The 20,278-nt window shown below is 46.8% G+C and overlaps 1 protein-coding gene across 6 annotated transcripts in view; it reads left to right on the forward strand.

Annotated features, from left to right (window-relative positions):
• Nucleotides 1-20,278, forward strand: part of grip2b (glutamate receptor interacting protein 2b) — a 357,455-nt gene that overhangs the window by 278,528 nt on the left and 58,649 nt on the right. For 5 of the 6 annotated variants that reach the window (XM_080184152.1, XM_080184180.1, XM_080184188.1 and 2 more), the window contains exons 8-11: nucleotides 5,988-6,135; nucleotides 7,980-8,149; nucleotides 14,585-14,719; nucleotides 18,821-18,973. In XM_080184152.1, the coding sequence (XP_080040278.1) occupies nucleotides 5,988-6,135; nucleotides 7,980-8,149; nucleotides 14,585-14,719; nucleotides 18,821-18,973 (606 nt within the window). The remainder of the gene's footprint in view (nucleotides 1-5,987; nucleotides 6,136-7,979; nucleotides 8,150-14,584; nucleotides 14,720-18,820; nucleotides 18,974-20,278) is intronic. The other variant, XM_080184175.1, reaches the window with a different exon arrangement.

Consider the following 20,278-nt stretch of genomic DNA (forward strand, 5'->3'; position numbering starts at 1 on the left):
GTACCCCAGCGTACAGGCTGTGATCCTGTACCCCAGCGTACAGACTGTGATCCTGTACCCCAGCGTACAGACTGTGATCCTGTACCCCAGTGTACAGACTGTGATCCTGTACCCCAGCGTACAGACTATGATCCTGTACCCCAGCGTACAGACTGTGATCCTGTGCCCCAGCGTACAGACTGTGATCCTGTACCCCAGTGTACAGACTGTGATCCTGTACCCCAGCGTACAGACTGTGATCCTGTGCCCCAGCGTACAGACTGTGATCCTGTACCCCAGCGTACAGACTGTGATCCTGTGCCCCAGCGTACAGACTGTGATCCTGTGCTCCAGCGTACAGACTGTGATCCTGTACCCCGGGGTACAGACTGTGATCCTGTACCCCAGCGTACAGACTGTGATCCTGTACCCCAGCGTACAGACTGTGATCCTGTGCCCCAGCGTACAGACTGTGATCCTGTACCCCAGCGTACAGACTGTGATCCTGTGCCCCAGCGTACAGACTGTGATCCTGTACCCCAGCGTACAGACTGTGATCCTGTACCCCAGCGTACAGACTGTGATCCTGTACCCCAGCGTACAGACTGTGATCCTGTACCCCAGCGTACAGACTGTGATCCTGTACCCCAGCGTACAGACTGTGATCCTGTACCCCAGCGTACAGACTGTGATCCTGTACCCCAGCATACAGACTGTGATCCTGTACCCCAGCGTACAGACTGTGATCCTGTGCCCCAGCGTACAGACTGTGATCCTGTGCCCCAGCGTACAGACTGTGATCCTGTACCCCGGGGTACAGACTGTGATCCTGTACCCCAGCGTACAGACTGTGATCCTGTACCCCAGCGTACAGACTGTGATCCTGTGCCCCAGCGTACAGACTGTGATCCTGTACCCCAGCGTACAGACTGTGATCCTGTGCCCCAGCGTACAGACTGTGATCCTGTACCCCAGCGTACAGACTGTGATCCTGTGCCCCAGCGTACAGACTGTGATCCTGTGCTCCCGCGTACAGACTGTGATCCTGTACCCCAGCGTACAGACTGTGATCCTGTACCCCAGCGTACAGACTGTGATCCTGTACCCCAGCGTACAGACTGTGATCCTGTACCCCAGCGTACAGACTGTGATCCTGTACCCCAGCACAGAGTGTGATCCTGTACCCCAGCGTACAGACCGTGATCCTGTACCCCAGCACAGAGTGTGATCCTGTACCCCAGCGTACAGACTGTGATCCTGTACCCCAGCACAGAGTGTGATCCTGTGCCCCAGCGTACAGACTGTGATCCTGTACCCCAGCACAGAGTGTGATCCTGTACCCCAGCGTACAGACTGTGATCCTGTGCCCCAGCGTACAGACTGTGATCCTGTACCCCAGCGTACACACTGTGATCCTGTGCCCCAGCGTACAGACTGTGATCCTGTACCCCAGCGTACAGACTGTGATCCTGTACCCCAGCGTACAGACTGTGATCCTGTACCCCAGCGTACACACTGTGATCCTGTACCCCAGCGTACAGACTGTGATCCTGTACCCCAGCGTACACACTGTGATCCTGTACCCCAGCGTACAGACTGTGATCCTGTACCCCAGCGTACAGACTGTGATCCTGTACCCCAGCGTACAGACTGTGATCCTGTACCCCAGCGTACAGACTGTGATCCTGTACCCCAGCGTACAGACTGTGATCCTGTACCCCAGCGTACAGACTGTGATCCTGTGCCCCAGCGTACAGACTGTGATCCTGTGCCCCAGCGTACAGACTGTGATCCTGTACCCCAGCGTACAGACTGTAATCCTGTACCCCAGCGTACAGACTGTGATCCTGTACCCCAGCGTACAGACTGTGATCCTGTACCCCAGCGTACAGACTGTGATCCTGTGCCCCAGCGTACAGACTGTGATCCTGTGCCCCAGCGTACAGACTGTGATCCTGTGCCCCAGCGTACAGACTGTGATCCTGTACCCCAGCGTACAGACTGTGATCCTGTACCCCAGCGTACAGACCGTGATCCTGTACCTCAGCGTACAGACCGTGATCCTGTGCCCCAGCGTACAGACCGTGATCCTGTACCCCAGCGTACAGACCGTGATCCTGTACCTCAGCGTACAGACCGTGATCCTGTGCCCCAGCGTACAGACCGTGATCCTGTACCCCAGCGTACAGACCGTGATCCTGTGCCCCAGCGTACAGACTGTGATCCTGTGCCCCAGCGTACAGACTGTGATCCTGTACCCCAGCGTACAGACCGTGATCCTGTACCCCAGCGTACAGACCGTGATCCTGTACCCCAGCGTACAGACCGTGATCCTGTACCCCAGCGTACAGACCGTGATCCTGTACCCCAGCGTACAGACTGTGATCCTGTACCCCAGCGTACAGACTGTGATCCTGTACCCCAGCGTACAGACTGTGATCCTGTACCCCAGCGTACAGACTGTGATCCTGTACCCCAGCGTACAGACTGTGATCCTGTGCCCCAGCGTACAGACTGTGATCCTGTACCCCAGCACAGAGTGTGATCCTGTACCCCAGCGTACAGACTGTGATCCTGTGCCCCAGCGTACACACTGTGATCCTGTACCCCAGCGTACAGACTGTGATCCTGTACCCCAGCGTACACACTGTGATCCTGTACCCCAGCGTACAGACTGTGATCCTGTACCCCAGCGTACAGACTGTGATCCTGTACCCCAGCGTACAGACTGTGATCCTGTACCCCAGCGTACAGACTGTGATCCTGTACCCCAGCGTACAGACTGTGATCCCGTACCCCAGCGTACAGACTGTGATCCCGTGCCCCAGCGTACAGACTGTGATCCTGTGCCCCAGCGTACAGACTGTGATCCTGTGCCCCAGCGTACAGACTGTGATCCTGTGCCCCAGCGTACAGACTGTGATCCTGTGCCCCAGCGTACAGACTGTGATCCTGTGCCCCAGCGTACAGACTGTGATCCTGTACCCCAGCGTACAGACTGTGATCCTGTACCCCAGCGTACACACTGTAATCCTGTACCCCAGCGTACAGACTGTGATCCTGTACCCCAGCGTACAGACTGTGATCCTGTGCTCCAAAAAACAAAAACCAGACTCGAAAATAACAGTACAACCTCCGTACTGATAATAAAACAATAATCCAGTCTCCAAATTCAAATCACGAACAGAAACCTACAGCATCTTGCCCATTCCTGTCTTGCCATTGTTCTATACATAAACTATTTAAATACCATGATTAGATTCTACTCCATAGCTGACATAAGAACATAACGTAAGAACATAAGAAATAGGAGCAGGAGTAGGCCATCTAGCCCTTCGAGCCTGCCCCGCCATTCAATAAGATCATGGCTGATCTGAAGTGGCTCAGTTCCACTTTCCCGCTTTCTCCCCATAACCCTTAATTCCCCTGTCTATCAGAAACCTATCTTTCCGTGACTTAAATATATTCAGCGAGGTAGCCTCCACCACTTCAACGGGCATAGAATTCCAGAGATTCACCACCATTTGAGTGAAGAAGTTCCTCCTCAACTCCGACATCTGACTTTGATGTGTTTTTGATTGGACGATTTGATTTATTATGATCACAAGTATTAATATACAGTGAAAAGTATTGTTTCTTGTGTGCTATACAGACAGAGATACCATTCATAGAGAACAAATCAAGAGAGTGCAGAATGTAGTGTTACAGTTATAGCTAGGGTGTAGAGAAAGATCAACCTTATGCAAGATATTCCATTCGAAAGTCTGATAGCAGCAGGGAAGAAGTTGTTCTTGAGCCAGCTGTTCTGTGACCTCAGATTTTTGTCTCTTTTTCCCGATGGAAGAAGGTGGAAGAAAGAATGTCCAGGGTGCGTGGGGTCTTTAATTATGCTGGCTGCTTTGCTGAGGCAGCAGGAAGTGTAGACAGACCCAATGGATGGGAGGCTGGTTTGCATGATGATTGGGCTACATTCACGATCTTTTGTAGTTCCTTGTGGTCTTGGGCAGAGCAGGAGCCCATACCAAGCTGTGATACAACCAGAAAGAATGCTTTCTATGGTGCATCTGTAAAAGTTGGTGAGGGTAGTAGCAGACATGCCAAATTTCCATAGTCTTCTGAGAAAATAGATGCGTCAGTGGGTTTTCTTAATGATAGTGTTCTGCAGTTTGATATACTGAATTAGAGAGTAATAGAGCAGAGGAGGAGGAGGCTATTCGGCCCATTGGGCCTTTGCCAACTCTTGTGAAAACCATTCACAATCTCAACACCTCTTGACCCTCACTGCTGTAAGCTTCTTCAGTACAAAAGCAAAACACAGCAACTGCTTGAGATTTGAGATAAAAACAAAAAACATGCTGGAAACCCATCACTGGAAAAGTTGCTGTAAAACTCGTCCTTCTTCTGGTGGGCTGCCTGGCAGCCATTGAAGACGCTGAGTATTAGTTGACTTCGGACAAGCCCTGCTGGGTTCAGCGTTAGCCCACTGAATCGGGCATGAGGACCAAAATGGGAATTGTGCTGGACATCAAGCCCATTGCGATTTCACACATCCCACCCTGCTGGACCCGATCAGGTTCTCAACCAAAGCAGGCAGGAATGTAATTAATACATTTAAAGTCAAATGATCATATTATTACTGGGTTTGATACTAGCTGCTCTGGTCTCACAGTGTGAGCAGACCCCTTTGAAGTCCTCTGACTGACAGGCAATATCAGTTTGATGAAGGGAATTCCCATTTGTAGCCTGAATAAGCTGCAGGTGTAGCTTGGCTGTTTTGAACTGGTTGATTGACTGCTCCAGAGCAGATCAAGCAGTTCATTGTTGCTACAATCCAATAATCCTCAAGTACTTCCTCTTTTCACCACAGCTGCTCACTCAGCCTCATTGTAGTAAGAGTACATTCTTTTCTTGTCTTTGAGCCTTTCTAGAAAGCTCAAATGCTTTAAAAAGCTTTGTTTACATTCAATTTCGCACACTGACAACTGTAAATAGCCTCTTGATTGATAGGACTAGGCTATTTCACAGCAGCCAGGAGTTTTCACTTCCTCTTTTCGAACTGCAATGTTTATAAAATTGTTTGTTCTTCACCACAGTATTTATAAACAGGCTTGTTCTTTGAACTGAATACCATGGCTGACTTTTTCTCCATGAGTGATCTTTCACCACTCATGGTTGAATTGTATGCCTGTACTAGAGATGGCTCTCAGCCATAGAAGTACGACTCCCCTGGTACTCTGACAGAGGGTGTCACTGCCAGGGTGCCAAATGCAGTGTAAGGTTGGTAGTACCAAAGGGTACCAAAGGCTGAAGAGATGGGCCTGAGGGGGCGTGGCCATTGCTGCCCCCATTTCAGAGCATCTCACTTGTTGGGGTGAGGGTCGGGCCTCTGACTAGGGGTGGGGGAGGGGTGACCAAAACATTTAGTGGTGTGGGGGTGTTGCCCCTCTGGGAATAGTAGGAGGTGCCAGTGTAGTGATTGCTATTTCCATGGGGAGTAGATGCCTAGCGCTGCATTGTGATAGCGGGCTAGGTTAAAACAAAAAATGTGTTTTACATTTTGCATTGAATAGCATTGAAGAGGTGGCTGAATTCCATTGACGAGCACTGCCAGCGGGAAACACTCCCGGTTCTCCCACTGGTGGAGAATTTGGGAGAATTGCAGCCTGTCTGTGTTCAGTACTTTTCTCTCTTGAGCTGCTAGTTAAGGTAAAGCAGAACTAATTTGTTCTCCTGCTGGCAGATGCATATTGCGAGATAGAGTCCTACAGCCTTAGGGCTTGAAGAGGAGTGGGAAGCTCTGGGCCAAGTGAAAATATAGGATAATAAAGTACAGCATGTATGAAAATGAGCAACGGTATTTTAAAGGCTGGTGAATACCTCATTGATCTTAGGGTTTTGTTAGGTTGGACATTTGTAAATGGATTGCGCGAGGGCACAGGGAAGGAATGGTACTGGCAGCCTGAGTGAGACAGTCTTACAGTTGTGGTGATGAGTGTCCTGTCTTACAGATTCCGTGCTCAATGCCTCCGGCCCTTTACTAGTGGAGATCACGAAAACTCCGGGCTGCACACTGGGAATGTCACTATCCAGCGGGACACACCGCAACAAGCAAGTCATCGTCCTCGACAGAATCAAAGCAGCCAGCATTGTGGACAGGTACTCACTTCATCCTTTTGTTTAAGTAGGACTCTCGGTTGGGGAAACACCTGGTCGCTTATTCAGATGGCGGCTCCATCTGCTAGCACACTCACCTCCGAGTCCCAAAGGTTGTGGAATGTTCATTTTCATCAATGATATGTTGAAGACTCCGGAGAAGATGTCGTAGCTTCTCCGCTCCAGGGAAGTACTGGACGATGAAGGGTACTCTGTCCACCGTGTCCCGTGTTTGTCTTCTGAGGAGATCGGTGCGGTTTTTTGCTATGGCGCATCGGAACTGACGACATCTTCTCCGGAGTCTTCAACGTATCATTGATGAAGACGAACATCTCGCCAGGGCCATCCCCACACCCCCACTTCTTGCCTTCAGACAACCACACAACCTCAAACAGACCGTTGTTCACAGCAAACTACCCAGCCTTCAGGAGAACAGTGACCACAATACCACACAACCCTGCCACAGCAACCTCTGCAAGACATGCCAGATCATCGACATGGATACCATCATCACACATGAGAATACCATCCACCAGGTACACGGTAAACACTCTTGCAACTCGGCCAACATTGTCTACCTGATACATTGCAAGAAAGGATGTCCCGAAGCACGGTACATTGGGGAGACCATGCAGACGCTACGACAACGGATGAATGAACATCACTTGACAATCACCAGGCAAGACTGTTCCCTTCCTGTTGGCGAACACTTCAGTGGTCACGGGCATTCAGCCTCTGACCTTCGGGTAAGCATTCTCCAAGGCGGCCTTCACGACACACGACAGCGCAGAGTCACTGAGCAGAGACTGATAGCCAAGTTCCGCACACATGAGGATGGTCTCAACAGGGATCTTGGGTTCATGTCGCACTATCTGTAACCCCCGTGACTTGCCTGGGTTTGCAAAACCTCACTCACTGTACTGTCTGGAGACAATACACATCTCTGTAACCTGTGATCAGTGCTCCTTCCACTCACATTGTCGGCCACTTTAGGACTTGAACAGCAGGTTAGGTGTAAAGATTCACATTCTAATCAGTAATCTGTAAACTGTCTGTGCTTTATATGCTCTGTCCGAGGCCAGAACTCTCCATTCACCTGACAAAGAGTTTAACCTCGAAAGCTTGTGAGTTTACTATCAAATAAATCGGTTGGACTAAAACCTGGTGTTGTCAGATTTTTTACTGTGTTTACCCCAGTCCAACGCCGGCACATCCACATCAACACTTCTGTAGATTCATGTCAGGCTAGAAGTTTTGGTCAGACTCTACTCTGATAGTGGCCTGCCATGATTCGCTGGTGGGATCTTCTAATCTTGCCACTGTCAACGGGATTTCTTGTTCTATGCATCACCTGCCACCAGGAAGCCCACAGTTAACCATTGATGAGACTGGAAGACCCTGCTGGTGAGATTGGCTGGAAAACCACGGCCCCTGATTTTAATTTATGGCCGTTCACTTCTGCGGGATTCTCTGGTCCCACTGCAGTGAATGGAGAGATGTCTTAGTGTCAAATTCTCCATCCTCACTTCTGGCTCTATGTCTCTATTCTTGTTCAGCCCTTCGTACATTAGCCACTGACAGGCATTGACAGAGGCCTGTGGGATCTTGCACCAAACAGAGGGAGAGAGACACTGAGGGCAGGAAAAACAAATGAAAAGAAGACAACTTGACACTGTTAGTTTGAAGTTTTAAAATAGAGTACAATGGAATTTATTCTGAATATGCATTTGTTGAAAGGATATGTAACTATGTTGAATAGATATATAAGTATGGACCATGTTGGATTAATTTTTGTTTCTGGTTTATAAGGAGTTTTGAAATGACTAATTTTGCCCTGGTTTTTTTAGGTGCGGAGCGTTGCATGTTGGAGACCACATTTTGTCGATTGATGGGATAAGCACAGAGCACTGCACTGTGCTGGAGGCAACCCAGCTCCTGACCAGCACCTCTGACAACGTTAAGCTAGAGATCCTACCAGTGCACCAGAGCAGACTGTCACTGAAGCCAGCAGAGCAAGGTACATCTGTTCCCCTTTAACATATCGAAACTAGACAGTAAACAGTTCAGAAACATTCATGGGCTCACTTCACAATGTTGTATTGGTGGCAAGAGAGAGCCCAGCCTCTAGGTACTCTGGTTACAGAGAGCTGAACACACGATGGTGACTATTTTCCAGCTCAAAATGACCAGGAAGCACAGATTCATTATCTTCTATCCTATTCCTGTTAGTAATCTAACTGATCAACAAAGTCAACCGAGACTTCAATGGAAATATGCATGCTCTTTCATCCAGTCAATAATTGATTCGTGCAAATCACACGGGAAGATTTTCCTCTTAGGAATCTCTTGAAAATCCTTTTGAAAATCAGGAAAATCCTCTCACTCCAAAAGTTCCAAGTTTAATCCATGCTCCATTTGGGTCGTCTGATTTCTTGTGGTCAAGAAGACGTATGGTGTACTGGCCCTCATTAATCGAGGGATTGAGTTTAGGAGTCAGGAGGTAATGCTGCAACTTTATAAGACCCTAGTCAGACCCCACTTGGAGTACTGTGCGCAGTTCTGGTCGCCTCACTATAGGAAGGACGTGGAAGCTATTGAAAGAGTGCAGAGGAGATTTACAAGGATGCTGCCTGGATTGGGAGGCATGCCTTATGAAGATAGGTTGAGGGAGCTGGGACTCTTCTCCCTGGAGAGACGAAGGTTGAAAGGCGACCTGATAGAGGTTTATAAAATGTTGAGAGGAATACATAGGGTGGATTCTCGGAGGCTATTTCCCAGGGCTGAAATGGTCGCTACGAGAGGACACAGGTTTAAGGTGCTGGGAAGCAAGTACAGAGGAGATGTTAGGGGTAAGTTTTTCATTCAGAGGGTGGTGAGTGAGTGGAATCGGCTGCCGTCGGTGGTGGTAGAGGCAAACTCGCTGGGTCTTTTAAAAGATTTCTGGATGAGTATATGGGATCTAATGGCATTGGAAGTTACAGATAGTTCTATGGCTTAGTAGGTATTGATGTGATCGGCGCAACTTGTGGACCGAAGGGCCTGTTTGTGCTGTAGTGCTCTATGTTCTATGTTCTGTTGGAGGGGCTTGTTGATATTTTCCAGATTATGGGAGGTGGGCAGATTTTTCAGGGTTCTGTTTCCCTGACCTCTGATTCTGAACCCTTACTCATGGACACTGGGTGGGAACAGGGTGGGGCTCGGTTCTGGTGCATCCCCCTGTAGTTGAACAGCCTGCTGCTGTTTACCGTCATGCAGAGGCCAGCTGTGAGACAGCATATGGACTCGGTGTCATCAGAGGAGGAAACCACTTTGGAGAATTGGATGAGAAAATATAATTATTCATATAAAAACCGTCTGCACTGACCTTGGCAAGATATGGCATTGAGGGGAGATGGAAAGGCTGTATCATCATTAGGCACCAAGTATAACTATTAAATAATCATAGCCCAGGAACAACATAATCTGGATAAAGAGAAACTTAGAACTTTGTATCTTTTACTGCTGCAGGACACCCCAAAACACCTTACATAACCAGACAACCAAGTTAAGGGATAAATATTAGTGAGGAACCGCAGAGAATATTTACTTAGGATGTATCCAGGACTGTTTAGTATATCAGTGTACTTCCAGTCCAACATGGATTATTGATTTAGTTCAGTAGACATGAAATGGGAAAAAACAGCTGGCCACTATGAACCTGTTGAACCATCAGACAGTCTGGTCATTAACACATTGTTGTGTGTGGGTCTTGCTGCGCAGAATCTGGCAGCACTGTTTCCTGTATCAGGGCAGTAAACAAAGTTCAAATGTACTTCAGTGACGATGAATCACTGAAGACATGTTGAGGTTGTGAAAGTTGTTTATCTCATGGGATATTTGACGCAACCAAAACAATTTGCAAAAAGAATTTGGGTCAAGTAAAGCACAAAAAGAAATTAAATAATAGATATATGACTCTGTGATGAAGGTGGCAATTCCAAGCCTCCTGAAGGTCCCACAGTTGCTGGCCAATGCAACATTGGGACAACAGGCATTTTCTTTTAAATTCATTCTCGGGGTGTTGGCATTGCTGGCATGGCCAACATTAATTGCTGATCAGTCCTTGAGAAGATGGTGAGCTGCCTTCTTTAACCGCTGCAGCCCATGTGGTGTAGGTCCATCCACAGTGATCTTAGGCAGGAAGTTCCAGGATTTTGAGCCAGCGATATATTCCCAAGTCTGGGTGGTGTCTTGTTTGGAGGGGAACATCTAGGTGGTGGTGTTCCCAATGCACCTGCTACCCTTGTCCTTCTAGTTGATAGAGACTGCAGGATTGGAAGGTGTTGCCGACGTTGAGCATCATCCTCCAGTGCCTGCAGTTTCACAAACATGATGGCGAGAAGTTCCATGTTTGGCGATGGGTAATAAGTGCTGGCACAGGCAGTGATGCCCACATCCCATGAATAATTTAAACATTTTTTAATAAGTTGATTTATTATTGTCACAAGTAGGCTTACATTAATACTGCAATGCGGTTAATGTGAAAATCCCCTAGTCACCACACTCCAATTAGAACGGAGTTGAGGAGGAACTTCTTCACTCAAAGGGTGGTGAATCTCTGGAATTCTCTGCCCGTTGAGGTGGTGGAGGCTGCCTCGCTAAATATTTTTAAGACGCGGGTTGATGGGTTTTTGATAAGCGAGGGGATTAAGGGTTATGGGGAGAGGGCGGGAATGTGGAACTGAGACACGACAGATCAGCCATGATCTTATTGAATGGCGGGGCAGGCTCGAAGGGCTAGATGGCCTACTCCTGCTCCTATTTCTTATGTTCTTATGTTCTTATGTTCAAGAAGCTGGCACAATAGTTTCAAGCATTCAAGAAGTTTTAGGGTAGACGGGTGCTAACAGAAGGGAGTGAGGCTACACTTGTGACCCATGGCTGCTCACAGTGCAAGTAGCTGATTGAAGCTATCCAGATTCTTCACTCGCTGTTAACTAGGGGAGGAAATCGAGAATTGGGGATTTCAGGCTAGCTTAATTCAAGTATCTGTTACGCCTACCGTGAGACCAGGTTAACCTCTGCTGCAATGGTCAGGGTTTTTCAGCCCTCCCCACTGGCAGGGCCTTCCTGTCCCACTGGCAAGGTCTTCCAGTTCTGCCCAAGGTAACCCCGTATGGTGGGTTCCCGAGCAGTGGAGCAAGCGAGCGAAAATGCCCTGGCCAATGCCTTGGTTCCATAAATGCCTTGATGGTTTTGTTTATGTTGTGATGTGACGTGTTAATTGGATACAGCCATTATAGATCCATAAAGACTGAGCTGCCTGAAGAACTGTGCGTGTTCACTGCAGTTTAAATAACATCTTTGTGTTTGGCACTTATGGTTATGGCAAACACTTGGTGCTATTTGTCCAATGTAGGTGATTGTCTGAGCTGCACGAGGACATTGGAAGCAGTGAGGACAGTATACTGAAATGAAACAAATAGATTGTATCATCTGGAGAGTTCTATGTGAAAGGTTATTATATTACAAACAGAAAGTCAAAAACAAACAAGCAAATAAACTCTCCATTTTGTAAATGCTCCTGGGCAGAGTAAACATCAGATACATCATTCTCATGCACTTACATTGATTTTTTTTGATAACTTCAGGAATGATTATGGAAAATGAAACTGAAATCAATTTTGAAATGTAATTTCTTGCATGTTTACTGCTCTGAGGGAATGTTCTAATGTCCTGTTCAGCTTTAGTTCAGCAGCAGTGATCAGCATTGGGTGTTTTATGATTGTTCAGATAAAACATTTTAGACAATGGAAACAAGTGACCGAATGAAAGAAATGCAGCAGTCCTGATGACCAAGTGATGAACTTACTGGGATGGACATTCAGCGAAAACACAAACCTTCCAAACCAGACTCCTGTCAATGTGGGGAACCCCCAGAAATTCATTATTGGTCAAATAACAAGTGTCACCAATACTTAAATGGTCCAGACCCCTTGATCAGACTTCAGTCTGTAACTCACTCCCAGATAGGTAGTGTTCATAGAGTTATGGAGATATACCATGCAGAAAAGGCCTTCAGCCCGTCAATTCAGCACCAACAGTAACTACCACTGAAGGTGTGCTCATCCCATTTTCCTGCACTTGTCCAATATCCTTGAATGTTATGATATTTCAAGAGCTTATCTCAATATATTTTAAAGGTTGTAAGGTTTCCAGCCTCCAGTACCTATCCAGGCAGTGCATTCCAGGTTCTCATCACCCTCTGAGTGATTTCTTTTTTCTCAGATCCTCTCTGAAACGTGTGGCACGGTGACACAGTGGTTAGTGCTGCTGCTGCTTCACAGTGCCAGGGACCCGGGTTCGATTCCAAGCTTAGGTCACTGTCTGTGTGGAGTCTGCACATTCCTCCGGGCGCTCCAGTTTCCTCCCACAGTCCAAAGATGTGCAGGTAAGGTGGATTGGCCATATAAAACTGCCCCCGAGTGTCAGGGGGACTAGCTAGGGTAGGGAATGGGGTTATGGGGATAGGGCCTGGGTGGGATTGTGGTCAGTGCAGACTGATGGGCCAAATGGCCTCCTTTGCACTGTAAAATTCTGCGATTCTATGATCTGCCCCTTGCCCTAAAACAATGCCAGCTCGTGACTGATCCCTCATCTAAGGGGAACAGTGCTCCCTACTCACCCTGTCCGTACCCCTCGTAATCTTATACACCTCAATCAGGTCTCCCTCTGCCTTCTCCGGTCTTAAGGAAACAATCTGATATGTAAATTATCCTGATTCCTCAGTTAGATAAAATCTATTCCGAGGAATCCAGAACTCTACGTACAAAGCATCCAAAGTCTTTGATAAAGTTTAAGCTTATTTATTATTGTCACAAGTAAGCTTACATTAACACTGCAATGAAGTTACTGTGAACATCCCCTAGTCGCCACATTCCAGTACCTGTCCGGGTACACTGAAGGAGAATTTAGCGTGGCCAACGCACCTAATCAGCATGTCTTTCAGACTGTGAGAGGAAATCAGAGCACCCAGAAGAAACATGAAGACATGAAGACAACATGCAGAGTTCGCATAGACAGTGATCCAAGCCGGGAATTGAGCCTAGGTCCTTGGCACTGTGAGACAGCAGTGCTAACCACTGTGCCACATGCCATCCTGGATACCTGCCTGTAACTTCTCCTGTACAGGAATCACCCCAACCCCTCAACTGGGATCCAGTCTGTAACTGTAGAATCCCTACAGTGGAGAAGGAGGCCATTGGTCATTCAGCCCACTGAGTCTGCACTGACTCTCCAAAAGAGCATCTTACCCAGGTCCAAACTCCTGCCTTATCTCACAACCCCACCCACTTACCACCTAACCTACACGTCTTTAGACTATAGGAGACAGTCACGCAGACAAGGGGAAAATGTGCAAACTCCACACAGTTACCCAAAGCTGGAATCAAACCCGAATCCCTCATACTGCAAGTTAGCAGTGCTAACCACTGTGTCACCTCGCCGCTTCACTCCTATGTATCTGTTACTCTACATGTGAACCCCATCGAATCCCGAGGGATTCATACTGCAGTTTAGATTGCAGTTTGTAACTGGCACCCAAGTAGCAGCTACTCTGTATGTAAATCATCCAACTCCTAGATTGGATTCCAATCAGGACCTCACTCCTGGGATATATTTAGATATATACATATAAACTACCCAAAACTCTAGGTCAGATTCCAGCCTGTAACTCACCCCCAGCTACTTGTTACACTATATATAAATTATCTGATCTGCTCAATTAGATTCCAGTCCATAGCTTTATTTATTCACATCCATGTATAAGCCTCTAGAACTTCTCAATTCAATTCAGCTGGTAACTTGCTCCCAGCATGTGTTGATCTCCAGGTATTTAATAATAATCCTTAGAGTTATAGGATTGGTAACCTGCCGCATTAAAAGGATAGAAATTATTAGTGAATTATAAAGCAAACACCTGAAGCATGTTTCACCAGAATAAGGCCAGGCTTTAGGAAAGGTGTATTATGCCTGTTGAATTTCCATGGTTGTTATAGTACTGGGAGATCAAAGTGCTGAATGTTTCAGTGGAAGCTCTGATATTTCCATAGTGAGTAAATTAATACAGACACAAGATTTGGCCCATTACTGGATTCTGAAAGGATAGCAGGCTTCTTACTAAAATAAGATCTGAGTGCTAAACTAAGTTAGATGGTAGTATCATTATTTTTGTGCCAATTCGTTAAAGTTAAAGAAATAAAAGATCAGTTCATTATAGAGCTGCCTAACCTCAAGGTTGGTCTCATACATGTTCTGTCATTGAGTTTGGCACCAATTGGCCAACCCCAAGATTCTGGTAGTGTTTTATTTTAAGTGGTGCAGTGTCACTTTGGAAGAATTGAGTTTTATTCATTTTTTTCCCTCTTGTTTCTCTTTTCCATTTCCCCTCAATCTCCCACTGGCCAATGGACAGTTAAGGTTCAGAAGAGTGACCACCATCATTGCTGGGACCCCTGCGTCAACTACTGCCACACCTACCACCCAGGGCACTGCAAGACACCCACCTGGAGTGCAGCAACCCCTCTATCCAACTCGGACTACTGCAAATGTACAGTAACTTAGCTTACCTGTCCAAAGTTACGGTCAACCTCGGGAACTCCTTCAACATCTGCTCCAAGAACATCCACTCCCTTGGAATGAATTTTTCCATTACAAGCAAGCCTGTTAATTTACTCTCCCCATTCCCTTTCTCCTAGTTTCATGGTACTCAGCACTGCTCCCTCACCAAGTGGATGTGCAAAGGGACTTTTAACCCATCACATCTGTCAACACCAAGTATGAGGAATATTCAAAGTCCAGCTGCAGTAATTCTGATTACAATTGTTGTCTTCCCTATTGGAAAAGTGCTTGGAACCTGCTTGGCTCCATGACGGGGCAAAATAGCTGGGATTGGACAATTACCCTCTACACTTGTAGGCTGTGTGACTCTTCATTGTGGCCCTGATATGCTGGGTCAACAGTAAAGTGCCTGACTTGATTAAAGCTGGATATCTAGTTTTGTCTGGAGTAGTAGAGTCCAGCCTAAATTCCTACCTGTTCACGCAGTGTCTGTTTTGCCAAGATAACTTTAATGCTACAGAGATACAGATACGCTTGAGCAATGTTACCAATGTGTTAACAAGGCATTTCCTGCATCAGTGTATTTAAGGAGTATGAACTAAAAATGGCTTACCTTTGGAGTATTAAGCAAAACGCAGACCCTTGGAATATTAAACAAAATATGCTTTTTTACTCAGGGGAGGTGGCCCAGATTCCTTGCAGCAGATGCCACTTCATGAGTTAAAATTATATACTTGGTGAGAGTGCAGAATAGGACAAGTCATTGCACAAAACTATTTTCTCTTGAACTGTTGGAGCAAATGTAAACGTCAATCCATGATTGTGCTCAGTAAAGTGAAGATTAAATTATTGTACACACCAGATAAAAAGAGTACAATTATAACAGGTAGAAGCATAATAGTGACTTATACACACACACCAGAAGGAACACTTATTGTCATTGATGGAAATGCTTCCTAAATTTTTGTTTTTTTATATCTTCTTTCCTGGGATGTGGGCATTGCTGGCAAGGCCAGCATTTATTGCCCATCACTGATTGCCCTTAAACTGAGTGATTTGTCCGGCCATTTCAGAGGGCAGTTAAGAGTCAACCACATTGCTGTGGCTCTGGAGTCACATGTAGGCCAGACTGGGTGAGAATGACAGATTTCCTTCCCTAAAGGACATTCGTGAACCAGATGGGTTTCTACAACAATTGGTGATAATTTCAATAGTTTTATGGTCACCGTTGCTGTGACTAGCTTTCAATTCCAGATTTTTATTAATTTTTGATAAATTCCACTAGTTGATGTGTGGGGAGGGCATTTGAACCTGTGTCGCTGGGTGTCCGGATTACTAGTCCAGTGACATTACCACTCTATCGCCCTCTCCCCACAACAACTGGAAATCAAGAAAATCAAAGCAAATCAAGAAAGGTCAAGACCAGGTTTGAAGTATGGGAGTGAGAAACGTACAAAGAAATAGTATCAAGGACAACTACTCTCTGATATCACAGAGAAGGTCAACAGTGAACATACTTGGATGGGAACAAAGCCTTGGATAGAGGGGGATAGTCTCTGTCCACTTTTACAAAATATTGCGAGCCTTCTTCACACTAACTATTCCCCAAAAATCCCTTCAGTCCACACTTTAGAGGAGAAAGCTTTCTCACAAACTAATTCACAGGAATGTACTGGCCAGTAAAAGGGTGAAGCTTATGATGTGAATTGCCCACTGTCCCACCACTCAAGCAGGGTAGACCAGTGAATAAGAGATATAAGAATAAGTTGGATTACGATACCTGGGATTTAAGGTCAAATTGTCAGGGCTTGGGGTGTTGCATGCAGTCCTAGGAGTAGAGATTGGATGTTCCTTCCCGAATCAATCAATAATTGTCCAACTAAATCCCATCATTTTCCGGCAGTGCTTTGATTTGAAGCCAGACAATAGGTTTTCCATGCCAACATTGCCACTCTTTCACTATGTATTAGGCAATACGTTCATGATGTTGAAGCTTTTCATCTTGCACTCATCAGTTAAGACACAAGGGTGAGGAATTTCTGAACCTCCAGCAGTATGTTTTCCAGCAATGGAGGTGACTAGCCATTGGCCGGTGGCAGGATCTTCCAGTCCCACCACTGTCAATAGGTTTTTCCATTGATTGCACCCTTCCGACCAGGAATCTTCCAGTCGTGCTGGTGGGAACAACTGGAAACCTTTAGCCAAGAATACTAAATTTCAAAGGGAAGAACAAGTTACACTGCATAAGGAAAGGGATGCTATTTGATTGGAAAATTAAGCTCTGATTGGTCAAGCCATTACCATGGAAAATGAACCAGGATGGAGTTGTCTTTGCTCGCTAGCCTTAATGGCCTCACTAGTGGAGGTCCCCACCAGTGAGGATCACATGTGATACCCAGCAACAGGGACCTGCCATGATGGCCTTGCTAGTGGAACCAGAGGCTATTGAAGCCTCCACATGTTCAGGGGAAGGAAAGGGGGACAGTGTCACTTGGGCAGTGCCACCTTGGCACTGCCAACCTGGAACTCTGGCAACACCAGCCTGGCACTGCCCGTCAGCACTCTAGTACTGCCTACCAGACACTGGGCAATGCCACCAGGCAGGGCCTAATGGGAGTGGGTGGGGCCTGAAGGAGATGGAGAGGGGATAAAGGGAGGCTGCATCTGTGCACTCTGCAATTGGGAATTGCAGGGGTGGCGAACGACGGTGGGGGGGGGAGCGCTGTTGGGGGGGGGCGATAGTGGGAGACATGGGCAGCAATCGGCCAGAGAGGGGGGGACAGGGATGTGCCATGATCAGGTGGTGCAGTTGGGTGGGCGGGCTGTGATTGGGAGGGGTGGAAATCTGAGGTCCAGCGGAGTGGGGAGAGGTTTCATCAGGTGACTTCAGCTCCCAAAAGCCTGCCTCTTATATGCCCTGCTATTAGTTGCCTGACAAGTGCAGTGAGCGAATGGAATGTGTTAATGTTGGAATTGTGCTAAAATAGGGTGTGTGCTTTAGGTTGGTAATAAGAGCAGCTGTCCTGGGAAAGTATTCAGGCTTCAATATGAGAGGATGAGTACGTGTTCACACTGGGTGTTGTGGGGAATTGGAAGTATCTGTAGATGGGTGGATTTGAGAAGAGGAGCAGAAACTTTCACCAGAATTCCCAAATTGCGTGATGCAATTATCCCCTCTCCCTGTCAGGTTTCCCAATAGTGATTATCAGGAACATCATTTGAATGTATTAGCATCTCATTATCAGGCTTGCATTTCTGAATCAGCCCCTCCCAATCTCCCATCAGAAAATCCATGCCCTTGGCATCAGGGCAGAATGGCATCAACCTTGACTGATCTCTCAAGGCATGTACGTGGTGAGCAGACCACCCTGGGTAGTTTGTGCGAGTGCAGTTCTCAGATGGAAGAGGATCATACCTGGGCATTACCCCCGGCACTGCCTGGCTTACTCTGCAGGCTGAGAAATAAGTCTGTCTTCAAGTATAGGCTGGCTTCAAGCTCATTCTTTCTTCAACACACAATTATTGGATTTCACAGAATGCACTGTCCCTGAAAGTCTGTTGTGGGCAGATGAATTGTGGCTTCCGGAAGGGAACTGGACCCCAAGAGAAAACAATTAGCAGCGCAGAGGGGAAAAGGTGGGGGAATGAGGCTTGGTGAGTGCCTCTAACAGGGAGCAGCATAAATATGATGGGCCAAATAGCCTTCTTCCATACTGTAACCAGCCTATGATTTGATGTCCAACATTTGATGCCCTTCCTATGGCAATTGGGAAATGAGCAGACTGCTCAACTTAATTCTGGACTGTCAGTCAAATGGGTTTTGTTACCCATCCCCAATATTTTTATAACTAAAATAGAAAAACAAGCTGCTAATATCTTGATGATTTTTGCTCCCAGTGTGCCCCAGTGTTTAATCTTTAACTTCTGCAGATTAGCCCAATCCTGGAGGGTTGGCAGCTTTACTCAGTGCCAAACGATTGCACAGTATATGTAACCATGTTCAGCCATTCACAAAGTCTAACTGACTCTTCACGACTCCCTCTATTATTATGAGCTGATCCACACTTCTCTCTGACTCTTTCTCCAACAGCTCTGGTCCCAGTCAGCTGTTCTCCTCCCTCCTCCGGCACGTCGGGTTTCAGTTCCCAGAACACAAACACCCTCTCGCGGAATGTACTCCCCATGAGCCCACGAGCAACCATGATGAGGCGGAGGATGCGAAGGAAAGAATATAAGAGTTCACGTGAGTCTCAATGTCTTGAGCCCACTTTGTGTCGCCCTCAGTGTTTCTTCCAAGTGTCGTACAATATGGAGGAGTACCGAATGCTGCGCGGTGGACAGGTGGTTCTGTTCTATCTATGATATAGTACACACCTAGTGATGGTGATGGCTGCTTCTGGGACATTGACACATGACTTGGTCAGTGTGACTGTCTCAGGCTGTTGTTTGACTAGTCTGTGAAACAGCTCTCCCAATTCTGGTACAAGCCCCTAGATGTTAGTAACGAGGACTTCGCAGGGCTGTTCGGGCTGGATGTGCCATTGTCTTATCCAATCAATGCCACATAATCCAGGTGCATTTTAGTCTTATTGTAGCATCACGTAGCAGTTTTGATAGAACTAAATAACCTGTTAGGCCATTTGGGAGGACAGATAGAATCCACCACATTGCTGTGAGTCACATATGAGCCAGAACACATAAGGATGGCAGATTTCCTTTCCTAAAGGATATCAGTGAACCAGGTGCAAAAAATCCAGCAGTTTCATTGTCACCATTACTGAGACTAGATTTTATTCTAGACTTATTTAATTAAATAAATTTAATGCCCTGCTGACAAGATGGGATCTGAACTCATGGCCAGAATTTTCCAGCAGGCATTACCGTGGAGGGACAGGAAAATTCAAAGAGCTATTGACTTCCAACAATTCTCCAGATTTTCCCGTTCTGCCTACAATGATGTTCGACAGTTTTGGGGCTGGAGAATTCCATTCTTGTCTCGGATCTTCTCCATTAGAACCATCCCTACTCAAGTCTTTACTAAAGTTCCCCCATGATTGTTTTCCTGATGGACTATTGAGATTGCGGAAGATTGGCAGAATCCTCTTGGGGCCAGATTCTCTGACTTCACCCGCAGCTGGGATTCTCCAGCCCCGCTGCAGTGAATGGAGTTGTGGCTGAGCACCAAATTCTCCATCCTTGCTGGCAGCACCGGTGAGGTGGAGCAGCTGGACAGTTCTGTCCTTTATCTATTTGATATTTGGATTTTTTATCCTCGCCCTGTTGATATGGCCTGGCCTCTGAATTAACTGTGAACTAAAGGCATGTGGGTCTGAATCCCAATTTCAGAGACTCAAATAGATCTAAGTGAATTCCTCAGAGCAGTACTGAGGGGGCACAGTGTTGTCAGAGGTGCTAGGTGAGATTTTTTGGCCACCAGATTGTCCATTTCCACCGAAAGGACCTTTGATTAGCCCAGCCCAACCTCTCGCTGCTCAATACTTTTCTATCCAAATTTTTACTGTTTTGTATTAAATTGAGCCATTTCAGC

The sequence above is a fragment of the Carcharhinus amblyrhynchos genome, chromosome 3 (genome assembly GCF_965287045.1).
Source record: "Carcharhinus amblyrhynchos chromosome 3, sCarAmb.v2.hapA, whole genome shotgun sequence".
Lineage (NCBI taxonomy): Eukaryota > Metazoa > Chordata > Chondrichthyes > Carcharhiniformes > Carcharhinidae > Carcharhinus > Carcharhinus amblyrhynchos.